The following is a 14232-nucleotide window of genomic DNA, read 5'->3' as shown; positions in this document are numbered from 1 at the left end:
GACCAGCCAATTTTGGATAGGCTAAGGAGTGTTTTTGTGTAGTGTAGTTTGTTTGATGAGGTGTGTGACCCTGGAAACAGATGGTAGAGAGCAGCTCGGGGTACACTTCAAAAACACTGCATTTCTCTCCAGATCTCCTTTGCAAAGGCACCTTTATAGCTATAGCTAACTTTTTTTAAAATCATGAGCCCAAATTATCTTTAATAAAACAACAAGGCATTGTTGAAACTGGAGATCTGAAAGAATGAAAGCAGAAATTTTTGGGAGAAACTCACCTGGTCTGGCAGTATCTGCGGAGGCAAAACAGGGTTAACATTTGGAGTCCAATGACCCTTTCTTCAGAATTGGAAATTAGTTTTGTTTTGTAAAATGTTACTTTTATTCTTTGCCTGTGTAGATGTCTATTTTGGTATTTGTGTTTTTTTAAAGTTGAGAACACCATGCCACCAGAAACTCTTTGACAAATGTTGGGCTTTTGGATTTCCCTTGTCACAGTGAATGATTTTAAAGCCAATTACCTTCACGAGATTTCAATGGCAACTTTATTTCCAATTACAGTAGGCTCTAGACTGCCACTGAAAGAAATGAGAGTACAGTGAGATTTCTATCGGAATTGGTGGGATTTATCCAATTAAAATGAAAAGTCAGATTGGTTAAGACTTCAAAACACATCTTCATTATTGATTTGCAAAGCGACTGGAGACATCTTCGTAACGCTGTCCACGAATCACTGGATCCCGGCAGGACAGTGACAAAACGTATTTAAAGTTCAGCATTAACTTGGACCTTGGATAACTTACAAGTGAACTGAATACCACAAGATTAATTATCAGGGTGAATGTAGGAAGCAGTTTTTTAAAATCTATCGATTTAGGAAGAGAAGGTTAGCGTGAGTGACCGCCAATAACAAGTATGCAGCAATTGTTTCAATACAGAAATAAAATCACACAACAATGAAATTGGTAAAGATCGATCTCGTCCTGGTTTTATTTAATTGCTTTAGAAAACCAAAACCGACACTTTTGGCGTACGTCTTTCTGTGTTTCCCATGTTTTTATTTCTGCTGTTGAAAATAAGACATTACTTTGCTTATGGTACACCATATAATTTCGGAAATTAGCATACCAGCACAAGTTTTATTCAACTCAAATCCTGCCGGAAGTGCACTGTTGGTTTGGACTAATCAGGGGCCCATTTACCGGTCTTTATAAGTCAGAAACATATAAGGACTGACAAATATTTTTAAAAGTATACCGATTCTTTACAAGAACCCGGGCAATTTTAAGAGGGTCAATGGTCCACCTAAATCACGTTGGGTGTTCCTGAATAATCCGTCTAAAAATGCAATAGTTAAGTTAGACTGGCCTGAAAAACTACGAACAATAAATTAACTCTTTTGAACAAGTAAGCTGTAGTTAGCGTTTAAGAGCCGTAAATGTACCAATAATTAATTCAGTGGGCGGTTTCATATTTCCTTGTTTATATGTTCAGCACCCGTTGGATAAAAAGCAATTCGCCCAGGCTAGGAAAAGTCTCGAAGGAACTGTTTGTATGATTGTTTTCGATGGCAAACAGCGCGGTCGAAAAGCATATTCACTAAAATGTCCCGTATTTCTGCTCTTTCACTGAGGCGATTTTGCTGGGCGTTGCTGGGGCCACGGTGTGGGTGTTGCGCTCTGAAGGCGAGCCATCATGACTTTGCACATTAGCTGTTTGGTGAAACATTAGCTGCAGCGATCGGGGGAGGGAGTAGTGCCTCGCAGCGATCAGGATCTGGGAATCTGTGATACAAAGCAGCAATGTTTGCTCCGGGTAGATAGGGAGGGTTGGTTTCCCTTGATTGATGTCTCTTCTGTCGCGTTTGCAAATTTCTGGCTGTGTGGATTTGTTAAGAGAGGTTTCGCAGGTGCCGGAGGGGAGGGAGTGGAAAGGATGATACATCAACACTGGCGGAAAGTTGGAAAAGCATGGCGCGCTTTTTCTCCCCCCCCCCCTTCTACTCGATCTGCCGTGAAAGAAACTGGTTTCAGTGTGCAGCTGAGCGGAAGGAAGTGGAGATGTTTCAGAAGCCCGCGCTTACAAGGACCTAACTGAAGGAGAATCGAGACACGGCTGCCGGGGAGGGAGGGAAGTGTGTGTGTGTGTGTGGGGGGGGGGGAGAGGGAAGGAGGTGGTTCAAACAGCAAAATGTGGAGAGGTGTCCAACAGTAATTCCTACTGTCTGCTCTGAAACTGGAACAGAAACCACTCATCCCGGCATGCAGTTCACACTTTCGTTTCAACCGTAGTAGCCTGGCTGGAAATTGCTGTAAAAATCCTTTCCCGTGACTTGAAATAAAGGTTCCTAATGTCGCGCATTCGTTGTTTCCTTTCGATAGCAATCGCAGCGAGGCGCTGGCTCGCCGATGTGGGTTTTGTGCAGGCATGTCACGGCGCGAAGGAAGCGAAATTCTGGGGAATATATAGGAGTGATGTTTTGATGGACTTTGGGAAGTCTCCGTCTTTCAGTGCAGCAAAAGCGTTGTTTATTCTGGATGCTTGATGTGTACACACGAGGTTTGTCTGAGCTGGCTGTGTTTGTGAAGGAGTGGGGTGGGTGGGTGTGTATACATGACGCGATTTAAATTACGTATTGTGTCTGTTACATGTTTACCCAGTTTAAAAGGCAGACTCGGGCAGGTTCTGACTTTCAGAAGAAGGGTCACTGGACCCAAAACGTTGACTCTACTTTCTCTCCACAGATGCTGCCAGACCTGCTGAGTTTCCCCAGTTTTCTTTTTGTTTCTGCGTTTCAGCATCCGCAGTTCCTTTTTTTAAAATGTAAGTTTCAGATGCAGTTCACTTACCAATACAGCGTTTTTTTTTCCCCCCTGAAACAATGATAGTGTAACTCAAACTTTCGAACGGGCCACCCGCACCTCACTCACCACAGTAGAGCAACCCAGCGGAGCTGATTAGCTTCCAGGAGGGCTGGTTCGGCCAAGAAACTGCGAGGGCGTGTGTCTTATTTCGTCCAGTCCAGAGAAAACCTGCTGATTGTTCAGTAAGAGCCATTGTTGGCTGGGTTTTGTTCCGCTTCTCTGGCGGTGCAGCAGTGAGGAGGAAATGAGTTCACGGCCGTTCTGCTGACATAGGCGTCTAATGCGAGATGAAGCCGCGATACCGCACTGAGGCGTCTCATTCAGTGCCTCCTCGCCTGATCATTCTGCCAGGTGTTTCGTGGTCTCGGTTTCAGAATGTCTTGTACATTTGTAATTCTCTCCCATCCGCTTCTCCAGTCAGAGCACAATAAACACGATGTCGGTGTGCAGTAAATGGTTGCAGTTTGTGTGTAAGGACAGCGACATTGGGACCGTTTCTTCGTCTCTTGATTGATGTCATATGGTTGCCTGTGTACACAATGCATAATGAACGTATGACGATTTTTTTTTGAGTCCGGGAATGGTTTGCTCTGGTTTTTGAAGTTATTTACGTTCTGGTTCTCTGTTATTGGGCGTGCCCTGTGTCTGAAGCGAATGTGCCGTTGCTTCAAGTAGTTTGGCAGATTTTTCCGATGGGAGTTGTTTGAACACTGTTTGGTTAGATAGGACCTCGTAAGGGAAATGAACATTCAGCAATCTGAGCGTGGTCACATGCTGTAGTTTTTTTAAAATCTCAGACGCTGAATATTTATCATAGTGGTTTAATGCTGATGTGATAGAACATTAAGCTATGTTTTATAAGCGTGAGGATGATCTGTAGTGGGGGGCCCTCATGGTCTATTATCATCGGTTGCTGATTAACGCTTTACACCTTGTGTTGGTCATGGTTTGATTCGAGCCGGAAGGGAGACGGGACATAGAGGCAGACAAGGTAGGAGAGACTACTTGTGAAATTCTTTCATTCCAGTGACGACATTCCCCAGTATTGCTCCACCCAGGAGTTGTTGAATCCCATGTTCATTAGCGCGCACTGTCTCGGCTCAAGAAACAAATGCCTCGCCAGCTTGCATCTCTCTAGAGTCATAGAGTCATGGCGATGTAGAGCACGGAAACAGACTCTTCGGTCCAACCTGTCTATGCCGACCAGATATTCCAACCTAATCTAGTCCCATCTGCCAGCACCGGGCCCATATCCCTCCAAACCCTTCCTATTCATATACCCACCCAGGTGCCTTTGAAATGTTGTAATTGTACCAGCCTCCACCACTTCCATTCATGCACCACCCTCTGCGTGAAAAGGTTGCCCTGTAGGCCTCTTTCATATCTTTCCCCTTTCACCCTCACCCTAACCCTATACCCTCTAGTTCTGGACTCCCCCACCCCATGGGAAAGACTGTCTATTTACCCTATCCATGCCCCTCATGATTTTATAAGCCTCTATAAGGTCACCCCTCAGCCTCCGATGCTCCAGGGAAAACAGCCCTAGCTCAAAACAGCCTATAGCTCAAATCCTCCAACCCTGGCAACATCCTTGTAAATCTTTTCTGAGTCCTTTCAAATTTCACAACATCCTTCCAAGAGGAAGGAGACCAGAACTGCACGCAATATTCCAAATGTGGCCTAACCAACGTCCTGTATAGCCGCAACATGACCTCCCAACTCCTGTACTCAATTCTCTGACCAATAAATGAAAGTATACCAAACGCCACCTTCACTATCCTATCTACCTGCGACTCCACTTTCAAGGAGCTATGAACCTGCACTCCAAGGTCTCTTTGTTCAGCAACACTCCCTAGGACCTTACCATTAAGTGTATGAGTCCTACTAAGATTTGCTTTCCCAAAGTGCAACATCTCACATTTATCTAAATTAAACTCCATCTGCCACTTCTGAGCTTATCTGATCAAAATCCTATTATAATCAGAGTTAACCTTTGCTGTCCACTACACTTCCAATTTTAGTGTCATCTGCAAACTTACTAACTATACCTCCTATGTTCACATCCAGATCATTTATATACTTGGTTCCAGATTAAGGAAATCTTAAAACGTGTTTCTCCTTGTTCCAAAATGGAAATTTCAGTTGGTAATTCTCAGGTCTTGGTTTTAAGTCAATTAATATACACTATAGGAGAAAATGAGGACTGCAGATGCTGGAGATCAGAGTCAAAGAGTGTGGTGCTGAAAAAGCACAGCAGGTCAGGCAGCATCCGAAGAGCAGGAGAGTCGACGTTTCGGACATTAGCCCTTCATCAGGAACGAGGAATGAAGGGCATTCCTGATGAAGGGCTTATGTCCAAAACGTCGATTCTCCTGCTCCTCGGATGCTGCTTGACCGGCTGTGCTTTTCCAGCACCATATTCTTCGATGATATGCATTATATCTTGACAAACACAGTTCAATTTACCCCAATCAAAAAGTCGATCTTAAATTGCTTATGATGCCAAGGACAAAACAATAGAGGGATGCATGGAACAGTTATCTGACATACCGCCCGGAAAGCTGAATGATATTATCATTCTGTTATAGTCTAAATGTCTATGGGCTTGGTCGCCTGTTGTAACTTTTTATTGTATTTGCAATTCACTCATTTAGCGTTTAGTTGCCCTCTTTTTGGTGCATGCCTAAACCAGCAGAAAGTGGAATCTGCATTTATTCATGTTTGTACGTGTTTTAGAATGCACAGTACTGCGAGAAACTTGCCACAAGGAAGACAATTTCTTGGGGCAGAATTATTTTTGTGTCACTTTAGTTCCCTTGCACGAACCAATAGCTTTGAACGGCTAGTTTTAGTTGGGGCAGGTATAACAGTGTCATAAATTCTGTTCCTGTCTACTGCGACAAGAGTGTGTTGACAGCGGGGGCGATCAAGGATATGCATGGAAGCGGCGCCTGAGTGTTTAGATCAAGTCTGCGTTCGGTCCTTCAACTTGCGTTGTTACTGATGAGTTGGATGTGAATAATACATCAGCACTTGAACTTTGAGTCTTTCAAATGCTGTATTCGGGGGTTTCCTCTGCACCATAAATATTCCCGGAAAACCAGACAAGTGCTTTGGGTTCTGAAGGCATTTACTTGTCCTGTGTGTTTTCCCTGTGACTTTCCGAAGGAGGTAAATGGCTGCCAAAATAAACGTGGGGTTGGCTGTAAATGTAGTTCGGTTCATGGGAATGTTAGTATCATCTATCACATGATTATCACTTTGTATAGTGATAATGCTGTATATACAACCGGGCAATGTGTAATGCGGTGGTTCAAGGACAGGAAGCAGAATATTACTTGTGGGGCCTGAACAGTAATGTCTCCCGCAGACCCATTGTTGCCTTAAATGCTTTTCTCACAAACAAATAAGGAAAATCCTAGATAACCCTTCGTCGCATTGCGCATGAATAGCCAAGATCGACTGAGGTGGGTATTTGAATTGAACTGAAAATGTGTTGCTGGAAAAGCGCAGCAGGTCGGGCAGCATCCAAGGAACAGGAGAATCGACGTTTCGGGCATGAGCCCTTCTTCAGGAATGAGGAAAGTGTGCCCAGCAGGCTAAGATAAAAGGTGGGGAGGAGGGACTTGGGGGAGGGGCGTTGGGAATGCGATAGGTGGAAGGAGGTTAAGGTGAGGGTGATAGGCCAGAGTGGGGGTGGGGGCGGAGAGGTCAGGAAGAAGATTGCAGGTTAGGAAGGCGGTGCTGAGTTCCAGGGATTTGACTGAGACAAGGTGGGGGGAGGGGAAATGAGGAAACTGGAGAAATCTGAGTTCATCCCTTGTGGTTGGAGGGTTACCTAGGCGGAAGATGAGGCGCTCTTCCTCCAACTGTCCTGTTGCTATGGTCTGGCGATGGAGGAGTCCAAGGACCTGCACGTCCTTGGTGGAGTGGGAGGGGGAGTTGACGTATTGAGCTACTGGGTGGTTGGGTTGGTTGGTCCGGGTGTCCCAGAGGTATTCTCTGAAATGTTCCGCAAGTCCACCCCCACCCCCACTCGGCCTGTCACCTTCACCTTGACCTCCATCCACCGATCGCATTTCCAACGCCCCTCCCCCAAGCCCCTCCTCCCTACCTCTCCTCATTCCTGAAGAAGGGCTCATGCCCGAAACGTCGATTCTCCTGCTCCTTGGGATGCTGCCTGACCTACTGCGCTTTTCCAGCAACACATTTTCAGCTCTGATCTCCAGCATCTGCAGTCCTCACTTTCTCCTCGTTTGAATTGAATTGCAAAGAAGGAAGTGTTAAAGGAGGAGAGGTGGGGAAGGGGGCAAGATTTGGGGGGGTGGGGGGTAGCTGGAGGAACCGGATAAAGGGTAGTGATGAAAGAAGAGAGCTGAGCAGGAAGAGAGGAGACCCGGAGAGGATTTCTGTTCGGGTGGAGAGGGAGTTTCGGGTTCGGATTGGTTCTCGCTTTGGGGAAGGCCATAAATCCTAATCACCTTGGGGCGGGGGCGGAGGAGCCTGAGGATTTTGGTTTACAATGCGAGGTTGGGATTTGATGTTGGTGATCATTGACGAAGGACAGCCACGATTCCATATTTAGCGGGAGGGGGTGCTTCCTGCCTATTTGGAAGGGGAAGTACCTTGCTGAGTTACAAATATTGATTCCATCTAGTTTAGGACCTCAGCCCAGCTCATTGCTCCATTCCGTCCAGCCCAAAGGCGTTGGCGGCTCTTGATAGTCGAGCCTTTTAACTCTCGTCTTTCACATGATTTGGCTGCTCAGCCAGCGAGGGCGTGTGGTCTTTCCAGCTGCGAGGAGAGGGCCGTGTGGAGAGGATTGTGATTCACGCTCCATGGGAGGCTACAGGGAATTTGTGCAGGATGATGGAGTGGGCTCGTCCTCACTGGGGGAGGGCTGTGATGTTGTTCACCTAAGGCTTGGGCAATTCACGGGTGCCTGTGTTCACCTATTTCTTCCTGATAGGTTGTAGTGATGCTGGGATGGATTTTCTGTTTGGCCAGGAGGTTCAGCATGCTGAAGTTTCCCCGGCTGAATGAGGGTAACGATCGTCCATTTACTCACTGCCTTCCTGCAAAAGCGCGGGGGCTTCCGGCGAACTCTTCATTCCTGTGAGACGCTCTGTTTCAAATTTGCTTCCCGTTCACACTCACCTTTCAACTTTACTATTTGTGTCGCGCGCGAATATTTTGGAAGATTCTCAGATCTTACTGGACAATGCCAATTTTCCTTCGTTAGCACGAAAGTCTTGCTGAGTTGACTACTTTCTTCCTGTTTAACGTCCTCCATGTTTCAGTTATGAAACTCGTTCTTGGAAAATATTTTGGATTCCGTTTCAGGCTGTCATGAAACATAAGGTGCTGCCCCTGTTGCTTGCAGTCTGTCACAAGACATTTTGTTCACAGCACCCACTGTTCCTGTACAAATAGAATCCTGAAACCATGCTGCAATAAAGACCAACATAAAACTAGTTTTTTTTCTCTCTGTGCTTTTCACTTTCTCAGAACATTCCAGAGTTTTTCATGGTCATTAAGATACTTTCCAATCTTAACCCTGTTGTAATGCCCCGAGTATAGCAGTAACTTTGTTCAGTACTTTTAGTGCTGTGTTCAAATGATCAGATAATGAACCTAGATATTGGGCCACATAGGACCCGGAAAAAAAGGGTGGCCGTTGAGGCCCCACGTGACGGGTAGGAACCATGCTGTGCTTCCCAAATAGAATGGGCCAGCTGTCATATTGAGTAAAAGCAGGAGCCATTCTTATCTGCCCATAGAGTAGGTATTGTGTTCCTCTGCATGTGAAAATAAGAGGCCCATGCCTGCTTTCAGCTCCCACTCCAATATCTGTTTACCCTGAGGGCAGTCAGTGGCTTAACCCAGGAAAAACAGCACTGTAGAACGCTTACTAACCACGTAGACAAGTGCCTTGCCTGGACGCAGAGCCACTTGGAGTAGGAGTGAGGGAACAGGATTATTAGTCCCTACCACACGTTAAAGAATCCTCTGGATCACCACAATATTTCCCACCACACGAATGAGTTCAGTTACTGAACATCGGAGGCATCTTGAATCTCGCAATTTTGGTGATGGATAATTATCAGAGCACCATACCAATGGGTGCAGCTGAATTTTTAGGTCAATATATTTAATGATGTTAGCAATAAATCTGGGGAAGCTCCATGCTCTGATTCAAATAATGCTGTGGGATCTCCTTTCGTCTCCTCTGAAAATTTAGACCTCCGACACAGAAGCATTTCCTAAGCACCATATTAAATTGTCAATTAGTTTCAAAATTCCCTTTCGGGATGCAGATGTCAAGGCATGGACATCACTAATTGCCTTTCTGCTGAAGTCTCAAGTGAGACTTGAGCCCATGGCCTTGTAACTCGGGTGAGAGGGCCCTTGTTGAGTGAAGGTTGACATAATGTACTAGATTTTCAAGTGATCTCTTTGGGAAGGAAGAATGAAACGGTGCATTTTTTTAAAAAAAAACGTAGAGGAGCGGAGTGCTTACTTTTTCAGATATAGTTGTTAAAAGTGGCACAAAAGGTTGCAAAAGAAAATGAGAACGCATTCGACGTCCTAGATTTTATGGAGTAATAATAATTGGTCAGCTGTTTGACGGGCAAGAGGAATGGGAAACTGGCAGGAAAGACACAGCCTTGATCCTAATAGAATTGCGGGGCAGATTTGAGGGGTCGAATGGTCTACTCCAGGCTCCTAATATGTTCCTGATTGTCATTCTCAAATATGACCCTCTGGATATTCTTCGAGCAGAAAGACAATACAGAATATGCAATAAGTGAAGTCCGTGAGAATGACTGTACAAGAAAATGAACCGTCCCACCACACCGCCGCTCTGGCACCATACTGATCTGTGAAGTTGAAGACAATTTGTGTACTCTGATAAGATGGACATGTCTGCAGGGTTTCAGGGTTAGTGCCCCCTTTTCAAACGATTGGGCGTATCAATTGAATTACAGAAAATTTAAAAGAAACGATCCACACGTATTTGTGGTGTATGGGATTTTGTAAATAGGCTTCTAAAGGGTTTAGACAGAACAGCCGAAACTTGAGCTCAAGTTGTGGACGAAGCGGCCGGTGAATGGGTAGCTGAGCTCACGTGACTATTTTGTTTCGCTTTACTGAAGCTAATTTATTTCCCGAGGCCACATTCTTGAACGCAGGAAGTAGCAGTCAGGCCCGAGTCTGTTCTGTTCCGAGATAATTCTGGTCGAGGCTGTTGCTGCAGAAGGCGAACTGGAGCTCGAATTCCAGCGATGAGCTTTACAGTTGCTGATCTTTGTTAAGTGGGTGCGGAGCTGGGAGGTCTCGGCGGCAGCAGCAGCAGCAACATTGCGTGAGATGGTTCAGCCGGAGGAGCAGCCCGAATGTCCAAGTCCTCGCTAACTGGAAAGAGACTTTCCCTACAGACCGTTTCCTTTTCTATATACACAACCTACCGCAAAAAGGTTAAACGGGGCATTGTGAGACCCCATGTATTCACTCAGGTTGGATTTTAAAAGAGTCCTCTTGTATCGCTTGATCGGGTTAGAGACAGCTGTATGGTGTCGAGATTCCGATTACTGAATGATGCTGGGAGAGCCTCAAACGCTGGCCGTGTGCCGGAGATGTACTTCAGTGGACGGTCACCCAACGAAAGCGTCACGTGCACAGGAACCGTAAGCGGAGGGTTTCTATTCCTCCAGCTCAACTTGACAAAACCCGGGGATTCTGGACTTGCCTGGCTGAAGCGTTTCCTTCAGAGAGCTGACTCTGGAGATGGAAGACTCACAAGCACATCCTCCGGGTTGGGCAAGTACCTCGGCCAAGCCTCGTAGGAAGAATAAGGTGACAGGACACACACGAGATTATTACACAACAGTCGTTTTTGAGTTGTCCTTTGTGCAGAAGTTCATATTAAGCGGGTTCCGGGGGAAAAAAAAGCATTACAAATACAAGATTGAGGTCGCAGCTTAATCTTAAATAGGCTGAAGTCACCTATGACAATGTGCAGATGTTCTCATGAATAGAATTACGTATTAATATTTGTTCGAAAGTGGAAGTTTTGATCCAAGTCACAGAGTTTGAAGGCCTGAAGTTCAGCCGTTTGATTAAACATTTCCTTCAGTTAATTGTTGGGAGGGCTGAGGCCATTGTTTCTGGTCCCCATGACAAACTTTGTTCTCCAACCATTCAATCCCCTTGGGTGCGCACTGCCTAAGCCTGACCTAAACACAGACTCATCCAATGTGAGCTGTGCTTCATCACCCACACCACCCACACTCAACAACATAACATCTGTGCTCCCTGCTTCCGCTTTATCTGTTGCTGAAACCATCATCCCTGTTTCTCGTCTCCAGAGACCTCATATTCCGAGGTGGCCTCCCATCTTTCACTGTCTGTAAACTTGAATCGGCGTAACCTCGCCCTCCATACCCGCGCCTGGTAACCCGCGTTGGTTCCCAGCATAGCAACTCATGGACTATCAAATAGTAAAACCCTTCCATGACCTCGTCCTTCCTATCTATCTAACCTTCTCCAAGCCTCTAGCCTTCGGCTCTCAGCGCTCCTTCAACTCTGGCCTCTTTTTTTTAAACAATGGAGGTTATGCAGTTTCGCTCTCCCGCCTTTAAAGATGCTCTTTAAAACTTGCTCCTTTGGCCAAATCTGTCCTAAAGGCCATTCATCTCTTTCGATGTCAAATTTTGTTTGATGATCCCTCCGTGAAATGCTTTGGGCTGTTTTGCTGCATTTAAAGGCTCATTGTAACTGTTCTATTGTTGCAGGGAGGATTTTAAAGAACAAAATGAATGCAATATCAGGCATGATTGACTTATTCCAAATTAGCATTTGTAACCAAAAACAATGAATATTTTGCACTGTACACATTATATTTGGCTTAATTTCACCCAGGAGGTAGGGTACACAACTTGCTTCCAGGTACCTTTTACCAGATTTAAAAAGAAATGCATCGATGTGATTGAACAATATTTCACAAAGAATGTATTCACGATGTGTGTACACAAGGTCACGTGTTTATTCCCACACATGAAGTAGCGAGTGCCTTGGTGTATAGGTGTAGTATCTGTTGTATGGTTCAGCCTGTGTTTAGGAAATTAAGTACAGAAAGCTGGTCTGTGGGCCAGCCTTCTCCCCCATTTTAATACTTTGGAAGCAAATTTCCTTGCAACGCTGTCGCTGTCTGTTGCGCTGGTTGCAAACAAGGTATTGCGCCTCTGCTCCTGGTGAATCTCTGTGAGCAGGAGGTGAGATGCAGAGTGCTGTAACTGATCTCTATTCATCAGTTTCCGTCTGAGACGTCGCTCTGCGCTGGGGTCACCCGGGGCAGGGGAGTGGTAAACTAAGCCGAAACGGATAATTAATCTGCATCAGAGCTGCTGGCGGCCGACACAAAACGATTCCGGCATCGCTAGGGCTTTTCAATTCATTTTTAATAACAAGCGCCACTGTCTAGAGGATTGTGTGCGCGTTTTTCCTTTTCCTATCAAACAATACCTCAGCCGTCAGATTCAAAACCGGAGGATGAAATCTGCAGGGTTAGGAGTCGAAATGTGCGATAGTAGATTCGCATAAAAATGTGGATTAGAAAACTACTGGAGCGTAGCACGGTCTTCTTGTGCGAAATCCTACATTCATTAGCAGACTGAAAGCCGAAGATTGAAGACATTGTGTTTCGGGCAATGAGGGTAAGGGTTGAAAACCGTACTTGGTTCAGAAGCAACATAAACCCCGGATTTGACTAATCTCACTGGCGACGTTTTTGTTGCTCATTTCGCAACTTCAGCACCGCATTTATGTAAAAATGTTCTCTTTCGGCGATCAGTTTCGTAAACGTGCCGAAGCGCAGGCAGTAGAATTTGCCTGCAGCCACTTCATCTCGAAGTTTCCAACCTCGCATTAAGTTCTAAATAGAAAGTAAAACGAAGCTCTGGTTAACTCGGGATGCTAATCGAAACCAAGTTTTAGGCAAAAGATTTAGAATCATTTAGAATTGACCCCATTGAGAACTGACTGTCAGCCTTCGATTTATCATTCCGACAAAAAAATCAGTTAGGGCAAGAATTCCGGAAAATCGCCATTTCGAAGCAGCAGTGTACAATCCCATACTCAACTTCGAGGGAAGAATGTGCATATTCAGTTCCTCCAGTCCTGGTGGCCTGCTCTGAATTCTGAGCAGCACTGTAGGGAGTATCAGCAACCTTGGCGCAGTGGAGCCCGTTTCCAGTGGGGGTAATTCGGTAATAATAGCGTCATGAAATGAGCCCGGAAACATTCTGCACGTCTGTCCAATGTTAGGTATTGATTTACAACCCTTTAACACATCAGTTCAGGAATTAAGGTACCGGGGAAATATTTGAACAAATTTTATTCCGTGGTATCGTAACTTGTTACAGCGATTTTTGATCAGTAAAATAAACCTTGTGTAACTTAAGTGTTTTACAGTAATTTTTGTTCTTGTATTCGCTCAAGGGATATGAGCATCGCTAGCTACCAGCATTTGTTGCCCGTGCTCAGTTACCTTTGAGAAGATGAGAGCTACCTTCTTGAATCACTGCAGTTCATGTGCTGTAGGTTGATCCACAATGTCATTGGGGAGGGAATTCCAGGATTTTAACCCAGTGATACTGTACGAATTATTATATATTTCTAATTCAGCATGTCTGGCTTGGACCAAAACGTGCATGAGTGCTGTTCCCATGTATCTACTGTTCTTATTGCTCTAGATGGAAGTGGTCATAAGCTTGAAAGGTGCTGTCTAAGGATCTCTGGTGAATTTCTGCATTGCATTTTGTAGATAGTACACACTGCTGCTACTGAGAGTCAACGGTGTAAGAAATGGTTGTGGTGTCAATCAAGCAGGCTGCTCTGTCCTGGATGATGTCAAGCTTTTTGATGTTGTTGGAGCTGTACCCATCCAGACACAGTGAGGAATATTCCGTCACTTCCCTGACATGCTGTTTGTTTGTGCACAGGCTTTGGGGAGATTAGTTACTTCTTGCAATATTCCTAGCCTCTCATCTGTTCTTACAGCCACTATGTTTATATGGCAACTCCGGTTGAGTTTCTGGTCAATGGTAACCCCAGGACATCAATAATGTGATACCCAGTGATGACAACGCCATTGAATGCCAAGTGGTGGCAGCTAGACCACCTCCCATTGGACATGATCACTGCCCACAGTTAAGATCATAAGATGTAGGAGCTGAAATTAGGCCACTCAGCTGCTCCACTATTCAATTGTAGCTGATAAGTTTCTCAACCCCATTCTCCCACCTTCTCCCCGTAACCTTCGATCTCCTTGACAATCAAGAACCTATCTATCTCAGTCCTGAATACACTC

General features: G+C 45.3%; 1 protein-coding gene across 8 annotated transcripts in view; it reads left to right on the top strand.

Annotated features, from left to right (window-relative positions):
* Window positions 1-14232, top strand: part of bcor (BCL6 corepressor) — a 327180-nt gene that overhangs the window by 149226 nt on the left and 163722 nt on the right. Inside the window, exon 1 of one of the 8 annotated variants that reach the window (XM_072585131.1) lies at window positions 10024-10718. The exons of 6 other annotated variants lie outside the window; for them this stretch is intronic. In XM_072585131.1, coding sequence (XP_072441232.1) covers window positions 10650-10718 — 69 coding nt within the window. In that variant the 5' untranslated portion in view covers window positions 10024-10649. Of the gene's footprint in view, window positions 1-10023; window positions 10719-12144; window positions 12578-14232 lie in introns of those variants that run through there. One more of the 8 variants, XM_072585132.1, reaches the window with a different exon arrangement.

This window comes from Chiloscyllium punctatum, chromosome 15 (assembly GCF_047496795.1).
Source record: "Chiloscyllium punctatum isolate Juve2018m chromosome 15, sChiPun1.3, whole genome shotgun sequence".
Classification (NCBI taxonomy): Eukaryota; Metazoa; Chordata; class Chondrichthyes; order Orectolobiformes; family Hemiscylliidae; genus Chiloscyllium; species Chiloscyllium punctatum.
This window is presented reverse-complemented; position numbering and strand designations above follow the sequence as displayed.